General features: G+C 40.7%; 1 protein-coding gene across 4 annotated transcripts in view; it reads right to left on the bottom strand.

Annotated features, from left to right (window-relative positions):
* SORT1 (sortilin 1) overlaps window positions 1–24111 on the bottom strand; it is a 72097-nt gene that overhangs the window by 6857 nt on the left and 41129 nt on the right. For 2 of the 4 annotated variants that reach the window (XM_037826460.1, XM_037826462.1), the window contains exons 4-16: window positions 22949–23051; window positions 21572–21736; window positions 18508–18581; window positions 16058–16107; window positions 15092–15222; window positions 12233–12377; window positions 11239–11394; window positions 8907–9013; window positions 7202–7304; window positions 6744–6912; window positions 5984–6174; window positions 3877–4066; window positions 480–596 (exon numbers count right to left, since the gene is read on the bottom strand). In XM_037826460.1, coding sequence (XP_037682388.1) covers window positions 480–596; window positions 3877–4066; window positions 5984–6174; window positions 6744–6912; window positions 7202–7304; window positions 8907–9013; window positions 11239–11394; window positions 12233–12377; window positions 15092–15222; window positions 16058–16107; window positions 18508–18581; window positions 21572–21736; window positions 22949–23051 — 1701 coding nt within the window. The remainder of the gene's footprint in view (window positions 1–479; window positions 597–3876; window positions 4067–5983; window positions 6175–6743; window positions 6913–7201; window positions 7305–8906; window positions 9014–11238; window positions 11395–12232; window positions 12378–15091; window positions 15223–16057; window positions 16108–18507; window positions 18582–21571; window positions 21737–22948; window positions 23052–24111) is intronic. The other 2 variants (XM_037826461.1, XM_037826463.1) reach the window with 1 other exon arrangement.

Raw genomic sequence — 24111 nt, 5'->3', positions numbered from 1 at the left:
TATCTTTCAGGTCTGGGGAGGTATGCTACAAGGATGTTTTGGGGACATTTTGTGTTATTTTAGGTCTGAGCAGACTTAACAGCTCTGGTTTTGCCATCAGTACATGCCTGTCCTTTCTGCCTTAAGAAACTGTGCAAAAGAATTGTGACATTAGGGAAAGTACTTAACTGGCACAAAAGTGGGAGGAGTGGAAAATTTCATGAGCTATTCTGATTATCTAAATTTAAATTATTTAAAATTAAATAAAGTTAAAATTCAATTTCTTAGCCACACTAGCCTCATTTCAAGTGTCAATCGCTACATGTGGCTACTGGCTGCTGTACTGGACTCAGCAGATTATAGAACATTTCCATCATCACAGAAGGTGCTTTTCTAGAGTGCTGTAAAATATTTGTTCAGTTCTGTGTGGAGAGAAGCTGATTTTCACTTTTAACAATGATGATTCATTTGTCATGATAAGGAAGAAAAAGTCGTTTTACCCATTTGTTGTCAGTTGCTCTTCTCGTCCGTACAGACAGAACTCTAGGTCATGGCCCTTCAGTTCTGGCTGTTCCACACACTTCGAGTCATTTTCCGGACGGAAGTAACCAAAATCACTGCAAGAGACAGCAAATAAAATACCCTTCAAAGTTGCTGTAAGACAGTAAGTGGCTAACAGTGAAGATTTATGCTGGGGGTAGTGGATGGTTAATATTCCAGTCTTGGGTTGCTAGAAGGCAGCTCAGGAAGGCCTGTGGCATCCTGAAGAAGATCCATTTAGGATAACAGTCATGGAGAAGACTTTATTGGGGGGAAAAAAAGACGGTGCCTGAGGGGCTGAGGACTTGCTAGCTAGAGGCACCAAGGCTGGGAACCCTGCACAGCTGCTCAGGTTCAGAGAGGCTGAATGCAGCCGGTGGAGGTGCCACGACCCCCAGAACGAATGTACAGAGGAGGCCACAGAGAAGCAGTGGCAAAAGTAGCAGCTCTAAACTCTGGGAGACTTAGCGATTCTTTTATTTACTTCCAAATAACTCATTATCATGTTATCCTTGGGGTTTATGTCAAACTTTTTCTGCCTTCCTCTTAGCTCCTCAGATCCTCAGCTCTTACTCTGAGAAGAGGGAGCCCTCTGATGTGAATACCCTTTATATGCTTATCATACTTCATTTACTTTTTATCCTGCATTTTGGCTTTATTCCTACTGCAACTTTGAAAATGAAATGTCTGAGAAGCCCCCCAGGTCTCCAGTCATCAAACCCAGGGGAGCCCCCTCTGGTCTCACTCACCTCGACCACCTGTTCTGTGGTGTCTGACACACTCATCGATTGTGCCCCTGCCCACCTTGGCTGAAACAGCTGCACTCGCCTGTTTCTGGTCATTGCTCACTCTTCTCTCTTCCTATTCCATCAAGTTTGACAATTTCAAGGTTCTATAATTCATTCTCTTCCTTTCTCTGTCTGCTCTTCCTCAGTGACCACAATCATTTATGGCTGCAACTGAAACCTTGAGATTGCACCTCCCTCTTGAGCTCTAATCCTACATTTCCTACCTGACTACTGCCACTTAAATGTGCTGACAGAATCTCAAATGAAAAAAACATTCAAAACACATCTTTTCTCCTCCATGTCAGCCTCTCCTTATCATTTCCTTGTGTTTGACCATGTCACCACTTCCTCCCCCCTCATCTAAGTTGACAATTTAGTCTGGGTACTCTGCCCCCATCTGACCCTATTTATTTCTTTATCCCGACTACTCTGACTTCCCCTCATGGCATATCTTCCAGCACACCCTTCCGTAATCATGCTGTCAGTGTCTGTGCTCACAACAATCCACAGGCTCTAACAACCTGCCTCTTCCCAGATCTGCATGGTCAAACCCTACCACTCGTCAAGGCCCAGCTTAAATGCTATCTCCTCAATGCAACCTTCTTTGGTCCACCTCCATCCAGCTCTATCTGGAATATTCTCCCCCTTCTCTAAATCCCCTTCTGTTATGCATCATAATTATGCATGTCTTACAAGGGCAGAGTTTATAACAACCCTTCTATTCCACATGCACTGCCCTATGCATAGCAAATATTCAATGAATATTTGGGGAATATATAGCTGCTGCTCGTTATTGCAAGATTTTTATGAGAAATACTTAGGGAAGAGGTAGGAAGAACAAAAGATGCAGAAGACACCACCCCTCTGATAGCAGGTAGAAATTACTGGTGATTTTAGGCACTCAATCCAAAATTTCAGGGAAAGCACCCTTTCTACTCGCAAAGCACATATTCATCAAGCATGTATAGCCCAGTAGGTGGGCTCTGGAGTCAAACTGCCAGGTTCATATCCCAGCTCTATATACCACTTCTCAGCTGGCTGACTGTGGGCAAGTTAGTCATAACCTCTCTGTACCTTAGTTTTTTCCTTCATAAAATGGAAATGACAATAGTACCTATCTCATAAAACTGTGGTGAGGTCAAATATAAATTGCCTGGGACAGTGCCTGGTACAGAGTTAGTGCTCAGTAAATGTTAGCTGCTATCATTACTACTATACTATTTTCGAATGTAATGTGACCTCAAGGAATTCAGAGTTTAATGGTGGAACCAAACCTATAAACAGTAGTTAAAACATGCGTGCTATGATGGGGATACTATAAGGGCCCAGAGGAGGGAAAGCCATGGAAGGCTTTAAAAAGGTGATATCTAAGCTAAGCATTAAGGGACAAGTAGGAATTCACCAGGCCAGGGAGTCAAGCAGGGAATGCAGGAAGACTGCAGGCAGAGGAAACAGCATGTGCGCTGGCACGGAGCTCTGCAAAAGCCGGCATGTTTGGAAGAGAGCCAAATCTTGGGTAACTAAGAGCCCAGTACATGTGGAATAAAGGATGGGACATAACCCTTTATAATTTCACACCATCAACAACCTCTGGCCCTACTGTAAAACCAAAGATGATCTGAGTGATATTTTTCTTCCTGTGGAAACAGGAAAGAGAGGACACTTGACCATTCCACATAAAGATACAAGCCACACAGGAGGTGTCATACTGGGTAGACTTGTGGTTTGCTCAGAGCTGTACTTTGCTGTCACCTGCCATTCAAGAGAATATGACGTGGGAGGACATGACTGTTATCTTCCTGCCTCCTTTGTTCAAATCCTTTAGGATCCACTTTTACATTGTGTCAGTATCTTTTGCAGGTAAAGAGTTCTGTAAGATTATTACCTGTGATGTGCAGCAGTTCCTTTAATTTGCACTAAAATGACCTCACTTAAGCTACATAGGGACTCCCTGGCCCTTCTATAATCAACTAACCCTACACCAGCAAAATAGCTAATTCTTAAGCCTGGATAGTCCTGAACTCTAGGAGGTCCACCTTGATGGCATCTAAACCTTGACAGAGGGTGAGGACCATAAATATACTGATGTCAGCTCTTATCTCAGGACACAACCACACTCTCTTGTCTTACTCTTGCAGAAGACCTAGCACCTAGTACCCTACCTGCTCAACTCAAGCTCCCAGGTTGTTCTCCAAAGTTCAATTTCCTCTTTGCTCCTGTACCACCTTTCATGGTGATTTTGTCTTGTCATTTTCTATAGATTTTTTGTTTTATTCTCTTCCTTCTTATATATTTTCACTACTTACCATCTTTGTCAAGTCAGGATTTCTGGGGTTTGTGATAGGTTCTGCCCAATATGGTGATATTACCTGTCCAATTATTAACAACTTTGGTTCCCTTTCTCTGTGCCTCAATTTCCCTGCCTGTAAAAAAGTAAGAAGCAGTAGTTGTCTGCTCTTAGGGAAGACAAGGAAGTAAAGGATTCATCTTTCAGCCTATAACACAACTATCTTTCACCCCATCCAACAGGGAAAGGGGCTAAGAGAAGGGATCTGAGGAATGCTGATACCAGAGGAAGTCCTCCAAGGAACAGGGACAGATGGACGGCTGCTTGGTTACAACGTATTCTCGACCATTCTGACAGACGGACGACTTGCGTAGCCGTAGGTACTGTTCTTTAAAGCCTAAAATACAGCCATCTTCGTAATCTCCAGGGTCTGTGGAGTGAGCCAGCCATATGGTATAGTCCTTCTCCTCACCTAAAGGACAGACAGGCTGTTCAGGAAACTGCGTACCACAGAACCCTCCCACGTGAGGCAGCTGTCAGGCTATAGGAAGAGCAAGGAGAGGGAAAGTGGGAGAGTCTGACTCAACCTACTGCTTCATTTTGGAATTGCAAAGTTACATTAGTCTAGGGCCTACTAGCAACTGACATCATCTCGCGTCAAGAGGATTCTTTCCATGTCATCATCCATTTAGCACCATAAAAAGGCTGGTTTTTTTTGTTGTGGGAAGCTGGACAGAGGACCTCTGGAGTTCCTTCCAAACTAAGAGACTGCTGTTCATATGTCGTGGACACCCATGCCCTCCACCAATGGGAGCTGTCAGAGGTAAGCAATAGAGGATTTTCTACTCAGGGTCATGGAGTTTTCTAATTTAGGACAAAATACCAATTAGCCAAGAGCATGGGTTCAATTTCACTATGGGTTAGTTTGCCTTAAACAGAAAGGAAAACATTCTCTTCCTAGATTTCTGACTCTAGTGGACTGGCTCATAAAGGTAAACCATTGATGATAACAGTTTTTGGCTTAGTATACTGTATTATATGCTCCTGGAAAAACAGTGCAAAGGCTATGACCTAAAGACTGTGGATTAGGTTTTTATCCTTTGGGAAAGAAAGACCAAAATAGAGTTTGTTAAAGAGCAGGTTCTTAACAAATCTTTTAATGACTATGGGTTAAACTTTAGAGGTAAGTGTAGAATTGTCTACTGAGGGGAAAAACTTGTAAGTCAGCTCCTTTAGAGCCTATTTAATGAATTAAGATAAGAATAACTCTCAGGTATTAAATCATATTTACAACAATTTCTAGAAAAGTAAGGTCCAAACCAAGAGCTGCTACCTCTTCCATAGTCACTGAATTACCATTTTGAGGAAATGCATCCACACCACTGTCTAATAGGATCAAAATTCAACTAAAGTGTCTTGAAACTTACTGAAGTCTGTTATTGCATAATGCTAGCACGTCACTAAAGGTCACAAGGTGGTAACTTTTTCTCCAGTTTTTTCTTTAATCCTACATATTTTTTTCAGTGCAATGTCAGCATCTTTGGTATCGGAGGTTTGAGTTTGCCTGTGATCCTTTAGGAACACCTTGCAAGGAACATTTTAACTCCTTTTCTGAAGCCATTTTCTGGGCCTTTGACACTTCTTCTAGTTTGAAACCCTAGAACTCTGAAATGGTCAGTTTGGACTTCATACTGTGAGTGACATCCAAATCAAAACTTTTTGCATGAAAACATCTTCACTTCAATATTTCAACATATAACACAATTCATTAGATGCTCTTTGCAACATGGTTTTCTCTAAAGTTTCCTCTTTAGAGTTCCAATGTATTTCCCTAATCAGGGTAAAAACCCTGAAATGTTTTGAAATTATTTTAGACAAACACAAGCATGCATTATCCTTATAAACAGGAAAAAAGTCTCAAAAAATATGGAGGTTTTTCTAACATTGCAAAGCTAAGCTGTCCTATGTGGTAGCCTTAGCCACATATGACTGGTCCAAATTGAGATTCACTGTAAGTTTTCAAAACTTAGTTTGAAAAAAAGAATGTAAAATGTCTCATGATTTTTAATATTGCTTACATGTCGAAATAATATTTTGGATATATTAAGATAATTATATTATTAAAATTAATTTCACTTTTCTTTTTATTTTTTTATAATGTTTCTAACAGAAAATTTTTAATTGTACATGTGGCCTTCATTATATTTCTACTAAGCAGTGTAAGTCCACAGAGAAGCTGCTTCTCTGACACCATTCCATTACTGGCTTACCCACACAGAACATCCTTCAATCTCCTTTTGTGAGCATTTGCTTATTCCAGCTAAAAGAAATTAAACCAAATTGGTATTTGGAAAAATTAGTTGTAGAAAAAGCCAAAGGAGGCACTCACAGTTCCTTTCAAGGATCTCTTTAAAATCGATGGTGTAGGATACCCATTGGCGGGTCAGGAAAGACTCTGTGAAACCCCAAATGCTGATATTCATGGACCTCGCTCCAGGTTCTGAAGCTAGGCCAGTGAAGTAGATTGGCTCCCTTGTGAACGTGTAGGTTTGCCAGCATTGACCTTCGTCCGTGGAGAACCTGAAACCACAATTGGAGAAAGATGGTGACAGAGGATCACATGCCTGGAACACCAGGAAACCACCCCTGTTTGATCCTAAACCAGAGAAGAGCCCTTGTATTTAAATGAGGGCTTGCTGACTGACAATTACATTAATTTTGAATGCCTATAATTAATGGCATAGGGAAAAGGGATTCACTCAGAGAGAGTATGGAAGTAAACATCTTTAAAAAAATTCCAAGGAAAGAGAGGGTGTTAAGCCAGGTAAGAAGAGACTTCTAAATCAACAAAGTTATTTTATAATAACTTGTTCCTTAAGGAGTCATTGCTTAAGCATTTCTATACTATTTTTGTGGAGAGAAAGAATATTTTTAAGTGACACAGTATGTTAGCTAGGGGGAGTGAGACTAACAAGCAAAGCCATTTAATTGGAGTTGTCTAAATGTAATCCCTTTAAGAACCTTCCCTAGAGTTCTGTAAAGTACAAAAATCTGAACTGAGGTCTGCACCTCTCTTCCAATAAACTGGAAACCATTCCCACAGTTGCCCTCCAGGAAGATAGTGCGGGTGGAGCTGAGCTCATGCATACTTAATCACATTGATAGGATGGCTGCTGTGCTCGATGGCCACAATGATGCCTCCCGAATCAAGGATGGTGTAATAGTGGGGTCCTTCCAGCATCTTCGTCCAGGAATAACCACCATCATCTGATATGTACACATCCGGGACCATCACTGAGATGGCATCCCCCACGCTACCTGCAACACAATCCATCAAGCCATCGTCACAGACTGGCTATGCGGCAGAGAGGTTTACTGCTGAGAGAATAATTTTGAATGAATTTCTTCTGGTCATTTCCCAAGGGGACTCTTGTTGGAGAAAAGAAGCCACAGAAGATTTGGGAAGGGGAGAAGTGATGGTGCTGTCATGGATGGGGGTCTGTGAAAACCCCAAAGTATTGTCACCACTGCAAGAGATTCTGCCAAAGCACCACAGTGAGCTCAGCTTCTCCTCCGGCACGTGGCGGGGAGTAGGAGGGCTCCTTACCGTGAGCGATGACTATGCCCACAGCATTAGGCTCTGAGAGTGGAGTCATCGGAACATTTAGTTTCTGGGAGATGCTGTAGGAAGCGTGAATATGAAGGCTGCACTGTGAAAAGAAACCAGGGCTTAGATTCAAACCAAAGGTGCAATTTCTTTATCCTTCTCATTGAGCCTTCTAATAAAGCTTTGAACTTAACCTGGACCTCACTGGGATACTCTTGATTCTGAAAAGCATTAGTATAGTTGGGAGCAAATTATGCAATTCTTTTCTCATGTGTAATCTGCCCTAGTTAATTTTTTTTCTTGCATTACATCAAAGCCTCTGACCAATGTTTAAAGTATGAGTCCACCCAAATAAACTTGATGAACACCGAATGTATGACAGACACTATACAAGATGCTGTCGTGACTGGAAATAAGACTCAGTCCTGTCTTTAAGAAACTTATGTCAGAAACAAGTTGAGGTATAGAGCAGAATGAAAGTGCTTTTAAAAGAGGTTCACACAAACTATTAGTGAAATGAAGCGGGGTGATTAGTCCTATCTGAAGATGGGCACTGAGGGTGATTGGGACTTCCACTGGTGGACAATCAGGGGCAAAGCAGACAGGCACACCTTCCCCCCAGGAATATCGTGAGCAAGGCACAGAGGCGGGGGTGGGGGCGTGTGCAGGGTGCTGAGGGAGTAGCAGTGGGTTACAACAAGGGGTGAGTCCATGACAAAATGTACCGCGACCGTGAAGATGCAGAAGAGAGCCCGACAGGTGAGGCTCTTCATTCACCAGGTCAGAGGCTGAGGAGGCAAGAGAAACCTGAAGGTGGCAAGTGAAGAGGCTGCCATATCTGTCAGGTTCCAGGTGAGGAAGACAGGCACAGGGCAAGGGCAAGGCAGAGGGATGGAAAAAAAGGAGCTGGAGGTGAAGACAGAATCAACAGCACTTCTGAGGGTACAGAAGGGAGAGAGCATGTTGGGGTGGTATAGGTACACTTTATCTCACACTGTCTGAAGCTCATAAAACAAAACAAAAACCCAGCCTTGGAAAGCAGAGTGCTGATACAAGCAGCAGGTACCCCAAGGAGAGTTCAAGAACTACCAACCCTGTCATTTTTTGAAGAAAATTCCCAGTGTTCCCCCAAGCTCCTCGCAAATTCTGCAGAGACAAGACAAAAAAACTTGCTTTTCTTTTTCTTTTTTCTTGCCTGTCAAGACCTGTCATTTCTGGAATCTCCTGGAGCAACTCCTTTGTACATCCAGTCCCCAGTCTCTCCTCAGGGGGTCTGCTCCTGCTTCCATGCGTGCTAAGCAGAGCACCATCCACCCACCAGCTCTGGGGAGCTCAGGCACAAGGAGAAGGCTGAGTCCCCTTCAACTTGTTTCTGACCGGCACAGTTCTGCATTGCTGGTGACTGGCTGTGGCTTTTGGTAGGATTAGATAGGGTCCATTCTGTTTTCATTCAGCAGCTTAGCAAAACACAAATCATTACCCCTCAGTTTTATTTTTCTTTAAAATGTAAATAGTCCAGTATTTGGACCTTTCTTCACAGTCCCTATTTCCAAAATTCTATGTAAATTTAATTACTCTCATTTCCAAACTTTGCATCTTAAGCTTTGGACACTAAGTACAAAGCACCAAAATCATGGGCTCTGGTTAAAGTAGAACAGAACAGCTGCTTTGCTATAAGTACATATGATAGCTGGAGTAAACAAACCTCATTCTTATTTTTTGCTGTGGCATCACATTCACTATTTTCAGGCTTCCTCAGGTGCTTCCACCTTCCTCCTTGGTCAAAAGTTATCATAGTCTGGATGGAATTATCTGAATGCAAAAAGAATGTGGAAAGTCTGATACACTAGAAGATTAAATTCAGTTTAACACTGCATAACTCTCTCTTAACTGTGACTTTAGAACAGCATTAAAACTCTGGAGTCCCACAGGCTTATACCCTCAACAAAATACCTCAGTGTTTTTGAGTAGTTGAGCAGCCCTGCATTTTAGTTTCTGAATTGCAAGGGACAGATGCAATTACACACCTTACAAGGTTGGGTATCCAATATGAATCAATCAGGAAAGAAAAAAAGCTTCCAAGAGATTTTCAACTCTAAATATGATATGTTAAGAAGGTTTCTGTGATAGTTCAGTTCATGTGTCAACTTGACCAGGTGATGGGGCCCAGTTGTCTGGTCAAGCAAGAACTGGCCTAACTATTACTGCAAGGACATTTTGTGGTTGCTTAATAAACCAGAAGACTGGTTTATTAAAACATCAGTCAACTGATTACAACTGTGGCTGATTACACCTACGATCACCTAAGGGAGTGTCTTCTGCAATGAGAGAATCCAATCAGCTAGATTTAATCCAATCAGTTAAAGACTTTTAAGGGAGAAGAAAGAACTTTCATTTCTCCTTCAGCCAGCCAGCCTCTCCTGGGGAGTTCACCAAAGACCTTCATCGGAGCTGCCAGCTCGCAGCCTGCCCTAGGGAATTCAGACTCATGCACCTCCACAGCTGTGTGTGATAATTTTATAAAATCTCATATTTACAGATATCTCCTGTTGGTTCTGTTTCCCTAGAGGACCATGACTAGTAGTTTCCTATCTGAATAGGATCCAATGGATTGCAGAAATCAACTAGGAATGGTACTCCTGATAAAAAGGTACCTTTTATCTCCTTATCAAGATGAACATGCTGATGTACATTCTCTTCCTTTATTTGCTTGTCCTGAAGGCAAAATCTACAATGGGAAGGCATCCTAATCTTTACTCAGAGAATGGTATGACACCTGACTTGTTTTAGGGCTCTCAAGAATTGACTGTTGTGTGCATAAATCTGAATTAATAATTCTTAATTATATTCTTTCCACTACCCCATATCTTATCCCTCTAAAAACTTTTTTGCCCCATCATGTCTCTTCCCCATTCTCTATTCTCAATGATATAAACTGTTGCAGGTTTAAATTTAGAACTTTCCAAGGAAAAATAAACAAGGAAGCAAATGAAGGAAATAGGAAAATTGATGTATTCAATAAATATTTGAGCAGTTACCAAGACAGAAACTGTTCTAAGCCTTCAGGAATATATCAGTGATCAAAACAGACAAAAATCTTTATGATATATACATTCTAGTAGGGTGAGACAAACACTAGGCATAGTAAATAAGTAAATTATATAGCACATTAGAAAATAAATGCTGTGGGACAAAACTTGCACAGCAAAAGGGGGTTGGAGTTCTGTGGGGTGGAGGGTGAGGGCAGATTAGGATTTTAAAAAGGATAGTCTTGATGGTTCTCATTGAGAAAATGACATATGAGCAAAGACTCAAAGGAGGAAAGTGTCAGTCTTGCAGATATCCAGAAAAACAGAGGGAACAGCCAGTACGAATCCTTAAGCCAGGCATGTGTGCACTTGGTGTGTTTAAGGAATGGCAAGGGGCTGGTGTGACTGGAGCAGAGTGAGTAGAGGAGGAAAGAGCTGAAGGTGAGGTCAGAGAGGAGACGGGGCAAGGGTGGGTCATGAGTATGGCATACTGCCTAGACCCTTGCAGAACACTGCAGACTGTAACCCCTACCTCCAACCAAAAAATAAAAAATAAATCCATAAATAAAACTTTAAGAATCTTTGTACTTTAGAGTAACGTGTGTATTTATATAATTGGGCCTCAGGAAAGGTGAGCTCTGTAGAGCCTCGACTAAAACACAAGAAGAATATGGGTTGGCTACTGCTGCGCCCTCTTCAAGGGGCAAAGCAGGAACTGGTTCAAACTCTTGCTCACTCCTATGGGCCTCAACTCCCAACACAGAAAAGTGACCCTATAAACAAAACAATATGGAATCCAAAAAGTCTTTCTACCTGCTATTGCTTTGCTCTCTGTAGTCTTAGCCACCATAACTTATTTAAAATAAGGAGCCAGAATTTACATGGCTGGGCTTCCTGGCTGGGTAAGCCAACATGACTGGGGCAACAGGACCATCAGCCTCCCCAAAAGCCTCAAGTGCCGAGGTCAGCTGAAGGGCAGGGCAACAGGACAGCTGGGCCGAGACTCACCTTCTGAGAGCACACTTGTTATGTAGACTCCGCGGAGGGAGGTCACGTTGGTGAAGTCTGTCTCCCCACCTGTGGTCGTGTAGAGATGTCGGTCCAAGGACTTGGAATAGACAATGCCTCGATCGTCTGAGGTAAAGATTGTGCCGAACCCAGTATCTGAAACAGGCAAACAAACAAACAAAAACACTAAGTCCTGGGAGAGAATAGAGAGAAAAACAACAGTCCAACCATACACACGACGGACTGCACACATTAGCAAGTTGTATCTCCTCATGAGGTAGACACAAACCTGAGAATTAATCAAAGTTTGATCCTTAAGATCTTCATGCACATCTTTAATTTTCGTACCCCGCCTACTGCCTGGCATGTGGTAGATGCTTAGTTTTTTGAATAAGTTAATCAGATGCTACAGAAAAGCTCCTTCCAGTTATATTTTGGTGGCAGAGTACTATACTTAGATTCATATCTTAGGTATCTCAAAATCTTTATATTAGGCTTATCAAACTATCTGTGGTGAAGGGTCATTTTTTTTTTTTTATTTCCACTATGTCACAAATCAATGCTTTACTTTCATAAAATACAATAAACATTAAATACCAGACACATGAAATAGAAAAGACATATAATAAGCCCTGACTTTTAAATTATTAGATTCAACAGGCATAAAATTACTTTGTCAAATGACTGTAATTGTTTCTAAATGCTTGCTCTCAATTTATTTTGTACTTATCACACAGCTTGTAAATTTAAGAACAGTCCACCAACCATTCTTTGAATAACACTGCTCTAGAAGACTTGAGAATACAGGCAAGCTATGTTAGAATGTCAAAATAAGTAGCCTTTTTAATGGCGGCTATATATTATCTCTAAGATAAGGTATTCAGTAAGACACTAACAAATTCACAGCAGTAAGCGGACAAATTGACACGCAGGAAGGAAAGCTACGCAAAGCTCAACTCTATACATTCAGGGAGAGCCACTGCAAAGCCTTTACCTCCAGGTTCATCCACGTGCATGAACACCATGTCATCATTAGCTGCCAGAATAGAATAGAACTGTTCCTGCCCCACAGAGGGGAGCTGGGCCATGCTCCAAGTGTCACCTTGATCTGTTGACACATGGATCCTTCTTGTTGTATCCTGGAACAAATGCAATATGTATCTTTTAATTTCTACCAAGATGCCATATGCAAGGACGTGGATAACAACATTGTTATTAATAATTATCAATTTCTCCACTGGGTATAAGTGTTATATACGAAAGGTCCCCAGTACTAATTACCACAGTAATTCATAACCTCTAGCAAAGTTCCAGGCGACAAAACAATTCATTCTATTGTAAGACAGTCCTCTTTGGCTTCTTTGTTCTGATATGGCCCTGTAAAATATAATCCTTCCAAGCTCTGACATTCCAATTTCTTCAACAGAGCCATGGGTTTGAAGGGACCATCGTTAACTTGGCTTTGTAGGCATTTTCATATGCTTGCTCAGATGATTCTTAAAATGATTACTGCTGTATAATAGTTTGAGGTAGTCCTGGCATAAACTAAAAAATCAGATAATTAGGGTCAAGAAAATAGAGAGGAAAACCATGCTTGGGAGATCCAAGGGGAAGTCAAGATGTGACACGCCTCCTCTCTAAGGAAGCCTCTCAGAATAACCATAATGAAGAGAACATGCATGGGCTGGGAAGAGGCCAAGGAGAGTCAGATATTTCTATAAGAAAACCAATCAAGGAGTATTTAGCTGTTAAAAGGTGTCTGTTAAGAAGACCGTTAACTCTCTGATTAATAACTTAAAATAGCTACTAGACAGTTAGCCAAGGCATGAGAATTAATCCCAGCGCTTCCTTATGTTAAATATACTCTGTAAAGTTCATTGACTAGTACATTTAACTTATACCTAGATGTTCAATTATTTTGAATCTTACTCTTTTTATTAAAGGTAGGAACTAGAGTTCAAAGTCCATAGTAGAATTTAAATTTTGCAGACAGCAGCAGTATGGCATAGTGGTTAAAAGGCTCCCTCTGGAATCAGTCTGACTTCCACGAGGGTTAGACCACTGGGTGACTCTGGGCAAGTTACTTGGTTTCCTCATCTATATAATTGAGATAATGGTATGAGCTCATACAGTTGTTGAGAAGATTATTACAAAATTGCTCCAGGGAGCTATCTGTACTTACTGTGTTTACTTTCCCATCTCTAATTCTCCCTGAACCCACTGTATCGGTCCTTTAACCACACTACTCCAGTGAAAGTGCTTTTGTCAAGGTCACCAACAGCCTCCACTTTGTCTAATCCAAAGGACAATCCTCAGAACTGATCTAACTCAACATTTCAGCTGAGTTTACCACAGCTGATCATTTCCACCTCCTTGAAACACTTTCTTCACTTTGCTTTCATGACACCACACTGTCCTGATTTCCCCCAATCTCACTGGTCCCTTCCCTCTCAGTCTTTGCTGGACTCTCCTCCTCTTTCCAACCTGGAAAGAGGATCCAGGGCTTGCTCAGTCCTTTTGCACCCTTTCTCATTCCTCTAGAAGATACCTAGTCATGTGGCTTTAAATACCATATAATTTTGAGAGATTTATATGCCTAAATGCTTACTTGACATTTTCACTGAAATATCTAATAGGCATCTCATAACCAGAGCTGATTCTTGATTTGCCTAACACAAACCTGCTCCTCCTGCAGTGTTTGCCATCTCAGTATATGGCACCACTATTCACCCTGTTGCTCAGGCTAAAGATTCTAAAGTTTTCTTTGGTTCCTCTCATTCTCTCACAACCCATATCTAATCCATCAGCATATCCTATTGGCAATACGTTTGAAAAAATATATCCACAATCTTACCACTTCTCCCTCATCCACTGTTAACAGTCTGCTCCAAACTACTGTCTCTCTCAGTTGGATTTAACTGTAATAGCCTCTCAGCTGCTCTCACTGCTTCCATTCTCACTCCCTGTCAGGCTACTCTACACACACCTATTGTGGTAAAAGAAAAGCCAAACCACATCATTCTCTGCTCACAACCTTTTAACAGCTTCCAACATATAAGAATAAAAACCAAGATGTTAATCGTGACCTATGAAATCCCTGTATGATCCGGCCCCTGGCTTTCCCTCTCATAACCTCACTTCCAACAACTCTTCTCTGTGCTCCAGCCACAATGCTCTTCTCCCCTTTCTTCAATATATCAAACACGCTTTGCACTTGCTTCTTCCTCAGCCCACTCTTCTCCCAGATGACTATGTAGCTTATACTCTCACTTCATTCGGGTCTCAGATTGCCCATCCAAACCAACCTATTTAAAATAGCATGGCTCCGGTTCCTGTCACTCCCTATTTCCTTACTCTGCTTTATTTCTTCATAGCTTTTACCTTTACCTGATGTTATATCATATTTACTTGTTTAGTATCTCTCTCTCCACTTAATAGGAACTCTGAGGGCAGGAAATTTATCTGTTTTGTTCACTGCTATACTCCCAGGACCTAGAATAGCACCTAGCACTAGCAGGTGCTCAATAATGTGATCTATTTCCATTATTATTATTATTACTGGATAATGAGCAATAGTTTGCTTTTTTCCAGATATCCATGTCTGAGCAAAGCCTAAATACTGGGTCTACATATCTCAAAAAAGATACCAGAATTAGCAGGACGATAGCAGGTCAAAGTGAAAACAGATTAGCCCAGAAAAGTCAATCAGCTTCTATAAAAAGAATAATTCTCATACATTAAAGGGGTATTACATGTTGCAAAGAAACAAGAAACTGTCAATACTCAATAGAAAAGGGGATCTATACGAGGAATATTCACAGAAATAGCTGAACCTGAAGAGGCAAATACCTACTTTATCAGCCATCACAGAGGCAAAAAGGAAACGTCCCCCAAGACCAAATGAGTAGATTTTCACACCAATAGTTTTGAAGCTTTTTCCGAAGTCTGAAGTTCTCCATAATTCCAGTGCTCCAAGGTCAGCTTCTTAAACAAGACAAAATATTAATTAACATTTCACTTACTATTAAGCCTCTAGTTCTAAATAGGTGTTTTATGTATGTTGATCAAGTGACAATATAAATGTAATAAGGCTTTACATAGAAAATTCATATTTGTGTTTTATTTTATACATGTGACATTTTACACTGGGCAGAAAGGTAGAGTTTACATAGTTCTCATCAGTGTTGCATAAAAGTATCGTGGCTATAGCATTCTACTTTACTTTCTTCATGTTCCAGTTTGAAATTACTTATTCTACTTTAAATTGTCTTGTTTGAATTTTGACCTTCTTGTTTATCATATGACATCTCTATTTGAATTCAAGCTCCATGAGAGGAGGCCTTAGGTATCTTGTTCTCTACATCCCTAGAATAGTGTTTAACACAGAATAAGTAATCAAATATTTGTCAAATGAATAAATGAAAGATTCTGCTTCTCCTTTGAAGCTGTGCCACTGATTGGGAAGCCAATTGCTTCTACCAACACAAATACAATTCATGCTGTTTTATAGAAATCACCATGTACTTCAATTTGTTACTGTTTGTAGCCTAATATGTAATGCTTTATGTAAATGCACTGCTAAAATTAAGTATACTGCCTCTACATATAGCCTATGCTTTTATTTGACAAGGTTATCTGGAACACAGTGTAGTAATTTGATTTGTACCTTCAAGATTAAAAAAAAATCTTTAACCCCTATCTTTAGTTATGAAAATTTCAGAAGAATGGAAGGATCTTTTGTTTCTACCTCATATACCACAAAATATTCTACCATGAATGGACAACAGAACATTCTCTTCTGAGACTAAAATATACTTACTGCAGGAGCCATTCACATAGGTGGTAAAGAAGATGATGTTTTCTGATCCCCTACAACGAGGCAAAGATAGGGAAATGGTTCAAGACGGCTAATAGACTGTGGTCACCTGAGTCACAAAGCCCCAAGCAAGTGTACTGAACTTCAGGCACAAGAACCAGCTGAGAGTCTTCTCAGATGTTATATACCCAATTCTTTCATTCTCTGAACAGTCAAGGTTTCCCATAGCCTGGCCCCAAACAGTTTTCACAGTCCACAGCTTCTTTATGTGAACTCCTCCAGCTGGTCAAACCGGACTACTTACCCTCTCCAAATCTGCCTCTTCTGCTCACAGTTTCCTTCCTAAAATGCTGTTCTCTTATGTAAGTCTTACCCTCTAAAATCTTCAGGCTCCAGCTTAAAATATGGCTCATCCCTGAAGCTTTCCCTGTCTCTCTAGCCGGAACGCTTCATTGCTGCAAACTTCTAGAACAGTGGTTCGCAACCGGAGGCAAGTTTGGTTGCCACAACTTGGCAGTGGGGTGTTACTAGCATCTGGTGGGTAGAGGTCAGGGATGCTACTAACATCCCACAATGCACAGGAGAGCCCCCCAATATAAAGAATTTTCTGGCCCAAAGTGACAGTAGTGCCAAGGATGAGAAACCCTGTTCTAGAGCACTGTGCCATTCTGCACCAGCCGCTTAGTGCTCATTTGTCTCCTATTTAGTTATTTTAATTGCATAGTATATGCCTTAACTCTCCTACTACACTGTTGGCTTCTTCAGAGCAGGTACTAAGCTTTATGCTTTGTTGTTTCCCCTCAGAACTTAGTTCAATACTTTGTAGGAACTAAATAATTTAGCTCTTTCATCTCAAGTAAACAACTAAGTCAGAGGCTGAATTATTTAAATTGTAACCTGGAAAGGGAGTTTGCAGAGAACTAGATTCAGATTCTGATAGTACTCATAGATTACCAACAGCAACAGGTGCTGGGTCTCAGCGTGTTCATTCAGAACTTTAGGTTGTAAATTCTTAGAGATCAAAGATCTAAAAGATGAGCAAACTGCGATCTTGTATTTAGACACTAAACAAAAACACTCATTACAAAACTAGAAAACTTTGCGTAAGATACAAAATATAATACCATTTAAAAATAAATTTTTAGTTTCAAAGATTAGTTTTAATGGTCAAGATGACTATACTCTTACTGGAACACATTCTATGTATTTTAGGTCCATCAGGAGCAAAACAATTTGTTAACTTGGTTACTTAAAAATTACTTCCTTCCTGATAAAATTGTGTAGAATTTATTAAATTATAGAAAATGAAAGCAGATGTGGGATGTGTACCACAGAGGTTTTGCAAAATCTCATTTAACCAGCATTTTTCTGAAAAGGTCCGCTTTAAATAACATGGTTTATATTTTAATTAATTTTGGTAGATATATTTTGAATCTGTATTATACATTTTCTTGACTTTTTCAGTAAAGCATATCAAATATTAAACTCTTTCTTGGGACTGTAGGTCTCCATCATGAACTTCAATTATATCAAACTATAATACAGTGTTCCCATCAGAAGTTACTGAAGTATGTGTACTTTCTTGATCCGGTACTAAATAATCACCTACTGTTATATACTCTAAGTTTTTGTCTGTTTTTAAATCATTTTTCCAGCCTCCTTCTAGCTCTCAGGCTATCAATTATAATGCTGTCATGTGCTTGTCATTAGCAGTCACGTACCCCAGCTCTTCCAGCAATCTGCTATGAACTGGGAAGCCAGATTAACAAATTTGATGAAATTAACCAAAAGGAAAGAAGAAAGAGGCTTTAAAATAGGCTCTCAAATTCCCCAAATTCCCTTTCACAGAAGGTAAAAACTCAGTCTAGAGAGGTTACGTCACTCACTAGCAGTAGAGCTAGGTTAGAACAAAGGTGACTTGGCTCCAAGTAAGAGTGCCCTTCACTACACTGTCTTCGAGCAGGAGTTCAAAAGTGGGGAAAGGGGTCCCAATGAGAGAAATGCATGGGCTTTGGTGCACGGCAGTGTGACTCTGGCTTTCTTCCTGATTCCTTGCTGTGTTCTACATAACTGAAATGGATCTCTAGATGAGAGAGTATGAATCTAGGCACAGAGATGCACAAAAGTCCCCAAATTTAAGCTGTATTTTATGATTTCCCAATGGAAGCCACCATTTATGGAGAATAAACTTTTTGCAGGCAGCACCTACCTGGTCACATACCCTATTTTATACTTTATATTCTAACATTTAGTGAGACTAGGTCTTCTTTTCTCAGCATAATTAGAAGCTCCTCCAGGTCAGTGTCTGTGTCATACACCTCTCTGGTATCCCTTATGGCACCCTGCAGAGTACTTGGCACATAGTAAGTGCTCAATATTTATTTCTATGACTTCTGGCAGCACTGTCAGGAAAGGTTTAGGGCTCTGCACAGACAGAGTCTTCTGTTACTCACCATTTGGCCAAACATACTGCTTTGTGGATTTCTTCCCATTTTCCCCCAAAATTCTTGGATACCCACAGGCCATTCTGAAAGATTATAAATGACTTATCAAAATTCCAGCTTTATCCTGTGCAGCTGCTTGTATGACCTTTAATAATTCATATTTAATCATCAGGACAGTAAAAACACACAATGAAGTTACATCCGAGCTGCCTGAGCTCCACAGACACACACACAGTTTATCCAGGTCCCTTCAGGATCTTGAAAGCTCAGAATAACAAAGGCCCATTAAGTGCCTACTATGTGCCAGGCACTGTACCAGATGTTGCATTGGGGATACAAAGATGAATAAGACACACTCCCTGTTCTCAAGGAGCCCACAGTCTAACAAGGAGCATAGATAAGAAAAGAGGAAAGTTCAATACAGCATGGTAAGTGTTACGGAAACACAGCCTGGGGTAGGAATGGGGAAAGGCAGGCATTGCACCAGGGGGGTTTCCTGAAGAAAACAGCTGAACTGAATCTTAAATGTGAGCAATGTAACCAAAAGAAGGTACACGGGGAGACGAGGTGTTAAAATACAGCAGAGAGTGTAGGAAGCTAAAAGCCATTGGACATTAATGGAGCACAAATTCCAAGGTGAAAAAAGGAAGAGCTAATGCTAGGAGGGAGGTGAAGACAGCTCACGGAGAGCTTTCCTTCAATGCCATGTGAGAAGTCTGGTCTTTATTGCATATGAGGCCCTCTATGGAGGGGTTTTAAGCAGGGGAGTCACATGGTTAGTTCTGCTTTTTTTAAGATGAGAATGGGAAAGATGTATTTCAGAGGGGCCAAACTAGAAGAAGGAAAAACAACGAAGAGGCCACATTAGTTCAGTAAGAACTACAGTGATAACGAATAGACTCAGAAAGAATTTAGGAGCTAGAATCAGTAGAATTGGGTGACTTTTGCCATGGGGCAGGGTGGTGTGTGTGTGTGTGTGTTTGTGTGTGTGTGTGCGTGTGTGTAGAAACAGATCATCCTGGGATTCTGGTTGGGAACAGGATGCACTGCAGTATCATAAATTAGCATAAGGAATAAGGAAAGAAGAGAATGTCTGAGAGAAGAGGAAGGAAGAAGCTTAGTTTTAGACTGTTTGAGATTCCTGTAGGACATTCAGCTAGAGATACCCAGGGGGCAGCAAGATAGGAATCTGAAGCTCTAGGAGAAAGCCAGGGTTAGAGACATGGGATAATGGAAGAGACTGTTCAGAGTGAAATGAACAGTGGGTATTTCAAGGTAGGTTGAAAGGTGCCTAAGAAAGAGACCAAGAAGGTAAGGCCAGCAAGGTAGAAGAAGAACTAAAAGGTGTTATGCCACAGAAGATAAGCAAGTGGAGTTCCCAAAGGAGGGACTGGCTAACACTTGCAAATGCAATAGAGACTTAATAGATGAAGTTTGACAATGTCAATTCCATTGGCAATAGGAGCCTATCAAGCCCAGCTACAGTGAAGGTGGGACAGAGATGCCCCAGTTCAGCTGAAGTTAAATGAGACTGCTCTAGACAGAACTTATCTTCAGGGCTGCCCCTACCCTCAACCACCATTCTCCTTTCTATAACTTTTCCTCCTTAGGTAATGTTCACCTCTCAGCACTTTATAATTTCACTAATTCTATTTAAAAAGACAGGAAAGGAGCTGCTATCACTCACTTGTACTTTAGTACAAATTGACCCATCTTTTCTACCTGATTTCAAACTTACCCATAATTGGAGAAAATTTCAGGTATAAAAGCAGATACTGCCTGCTTCTTCCTAAGGGTAATGCTGTTTTAATAACCTTAAGAAATGTGGTAATGGAGATGGGGTGGTCAAAAGGGAGATGTATGGTTCTGTCCATTCCTATGGAGAGCTCTTAGCTACCTTGAAGGGCCTTCAGCTAAAGCTGCTGGAGGCCGATTTCCAGGAATTATTGCTCTAAGATCTGAAGCCTACTCCAGCAATCTAGGTTCCTTTCTTTGGCTTCTTTTGGCTAAGCATAAGTCTGATGCAACCTGAACCCTCCAGCCTTATCTCTACCCAAAGATCTACCCATAGAAGGCTCAGAGTCCAGACCTCTCTTCCAGTACCCTTGATCTTCCCTATCCCTCCCCTCCTTGGCTCAGCCAACTTGTCCACAGTTGATGATCCTGTTTCTGCCAAGTCATCAGAGCACTGGTTCTCAAACTTTAGGGTGCAGGCTCACCTGGGGAACTTGCTAAAATTACCAGTCTCCATCCCCCACCAAAAGCTATTGATTTACTACATCTGGATTGGCATCTAGGAGTTAGCATTTTACACCGGCTCCCCAGATGTTATCTGATGTTACTGGTCAGTAGACCACACTTTAAGAAATAAGATGTGTGTGTGTGTGTGACAGAGCCATGTAAACATTAAAGTTAATTATGATTATCATGGTCTAGCAACTCAGCCATTTTTGGACTTTAACATCCGTGATACGGGAGACAGGATCTTCAGGAAAGAAAAAGCTGAATGTGTCCCTCAGGGAACTTTCAGAAGAGAAGTGGGAGGGCTAGGGAGGAATGCTGGTTTCTGGGGTAAGCAAGGTAATGCGGTAGAGATGCAGGGATCTGAGACTTTGGGTATTTAATACATAAGCGACAAGTACAGAAATTAATATGCTGTATATAGTGAGAAACTAACAAAAAAGAAAAAAATTATAAAAATGTGGTGTGGCCATACAAGGCAACAATAACAAAATTAGGAGTCTGACAATTTATGCTTGTTCCTTACACTACAAGAATGATTACATCAAACTGTTTTCTAGTTCACTACTCCAATAGCACACATTTATTCATTTAAAAGAATTGTGATGACCACTAGACATCATACTTAATCTAGAGTAGATAACAGCAAATCTACTAAATGTGCCCTTTACTAAATAGGAAAAATGCAAAAAAATATACACTTCATGCCATAACGAGACACTAGAAAGAACTCCAATAAGAAAAGCATTACTTACAGGGCCCTTTTAAGACAGCATATACATTAAGACTATAAAAATACAAAAGGCAGGACAAGTTCTTGAACTGGACTTACTTCAGTGCTGAGGGCTAAAAGATAATCAGAATTCTGAGGGCTATACATCATCTGCGTCAGAGGATGAAAAGGGAGATCTGTCTGAACAAAGTTCTTCGCAAAATCTGATGATCTGAAGATTCTTCCACCACGACTTCCTCCAGACACCTCTGCTGTTAAGATCACCTGATCAGGAAGAGGAAAGATCAGATTAGAGTACAATGAATGCTAAAAAAGCACAGGAACTCCTTGCACCATTTTTACCAGATGTTAAGAAAATTTCAGTTCCAAAAGTAAGAAGAGTTACAGAAACAGATTGGTTGCTGCACTCCACTCCTCAAGTCTCAGTCTCATCAAAAAATATCATCCGGAATTGAGCCAGTACACACCTGTCGATTTGAGCCTTCTGAGTTTTTTTTTTTAATTAAGCAGATCTCAAACTTTATCAATGAGAATGAGCTCACATCCATAATATCATATCCATAAGTCAGAGCTTCTTCCAAATCTGAGAATTCTCTGTTTTGATTTCTTCACTGAGATCTGCATGTACTTTTTCCAGACTTCAATTTCCTGCTGCAACTGTTCCTTCTTTTTCTTAAGCCGAGCATTTTCTTTCTGAATCTGATGTGTTTCTGACTTCATCTTTGCTTCAGTAACTGGAACCTCATTAAGGGCAATGAACCTCTGAAATTTGAGGCATTCAGTAAAATTCTTTGTAGATTTTAAACTCTTTGTAGATTTTTCTTCGTCCTGTATTAAGCTTTGATCCTTGACAGTCTGATGTCTCTCTGTTTCCAATGTAATGCGCATACTTTGAGTTTTGTCATCCAGGATGCAGTTAAGTCCTTCAAGTTTTTGACGTCATCTTTCTCTTTATAACTGGATAGCGTTCCTACAAGTCCTTTGTTTTCCTCCATGCAAAACGTCACTGTCTCAGATATTTCCTCTTCTGGGTAGTTTTCCATTCCTGAGTATAATCCAGGTTCTACACTTGTGTTTGGTGACCAGGCACCCACCAGGGCGACAAGAAAAGGAGGAGCCAGAAAAGTAGACATTCAAGCCTGGTCAGTTTTGAGATTAGTCAGTTTTCCAAAAGACTAAAAATACTGTCTTAGGGAGTCTACATAGCGATGCTAAACAACTGCTTCATAATTATGAAGGGTTTTGGTGCATCTTGAAAAGAGACAAAAAAAGAAAAAGAAAAAAAAAAAGAAATCTGTGTGCTAATTTCCATTCCTTTGTGATCAGTATTCAAGTATATTTAAGTTTAAAATACAGCAATACTAAACTAAATACTAAATACATTACTGCTTACCAGTGGATCATTCCAATATTAATATCTGACACCCCTGCATTTGATATCTAGCACAAGTTTATATGTACGTGAATGAATCTCACCTTTCCAGAGTTCTCAGGACCTATAGCCATGCCAAATTCAGTCCGAATGAAGGTGTTATTGATGAGATTTGTAATATCCTTAAAGTTCTTTCCATAATCCTCACTAAGAAGAGCAAAAAAGACAAATTTAGAATACAGAGGTAGTGGACATTTCTGGTTTCCTGTTCAGCTTTTATTCTCCCTTTCCGCCAACTTTACTTAGGTATTGGCCCCTCCTTTAGGAGGGGCATAGTCACGTGTCTTAGGAGAGCTGATTCCATCCCTAGCTCCAGTGGTGGGCCTGCTCAATCTGAGGAAAATCCCATCCCCCTCACCAGTGATGGGTTCACAAATGGGGGAGTGATCCAGGTTGAGCCAATGAGACAAAAGGGGGGCAATTTGAGGGATTTTAGGAAATTCTTAAGATAGCCACCTGATGAAATGGTCTGTCTTCCTTTAGACCAGTGGTTCTCAACCACAGTGATTTAGTGTGTGCGCACACACACACACACACACACACACACACACACACACACACCAAGTAACACCTGCAATGCCTGGAGACATTTTTTATTATCACCACTCAGAAGCAAGATGCTACCAGCACCTGGTAGGTAGAGGTCAGGGATGCTCCTAAATATCATACAATGCACAAGGCAGATCCTCCCTCCCCAATCCCAATAAAGAATTATCTGGCCCAAAATGTCAATAGTGCTGAGGTTGAGAAACTCTGAAGTTTTTATAATATAGGAATGCAAAGCAAAAAATTGCTATAGTCATTTTGTTGCAATGAGAGCACAGCTTGAAGGTGAAGCCAACACACAGTGGAGAGCACAGCTGAGGTAATTTTGGAAACCTAAGACAATGGAGTAAACTGATGCTGAAGCCTGTTCTTCCTCTGTATTTAGTTATATGAGCCAATAATGCCCTTATTATCTAATAAGTTTCAATTGGGATCTCTGAGAAATGCAGCCAAAGGCCTCCTAACTAATCTGTTAATCCATGGTACTTATGATAAAGCTTTGAGTTAAACAGCAAAGGTCTTGAAAGTTTTTCTCTCTAGAGGTCACCATACGTAGGCATAACAAATCTCTGCAGTGGTCTTCAACTGATAGAAGGTAAATTAAAACGATGGTACAAATTTTGGGAGCAGCTATGACAAAAAAGAGTCATATAAACATAGA

Source organism: Choloepus didactylus, chromosome 2 (genome assembly GCF_015220235.1).
Source record: "Choloepus didactylus isolate mChoDid1 chromosome 2, mChoDid1.pri, whole genome shotgun sequence".
Classification (NCBI taxonomy): domain Eukaryota; kingdom Metazoa; phylum Chordata; class Mammalia; order Pilosa; family Megalonychidae; genus Choloepus; species Choloepus didactylus.
The sequence above is the reverse complement of the archived record's forward strand: the minus strand, read 5'-3'. Positions and strand labels throughout refer to the sequence as shown.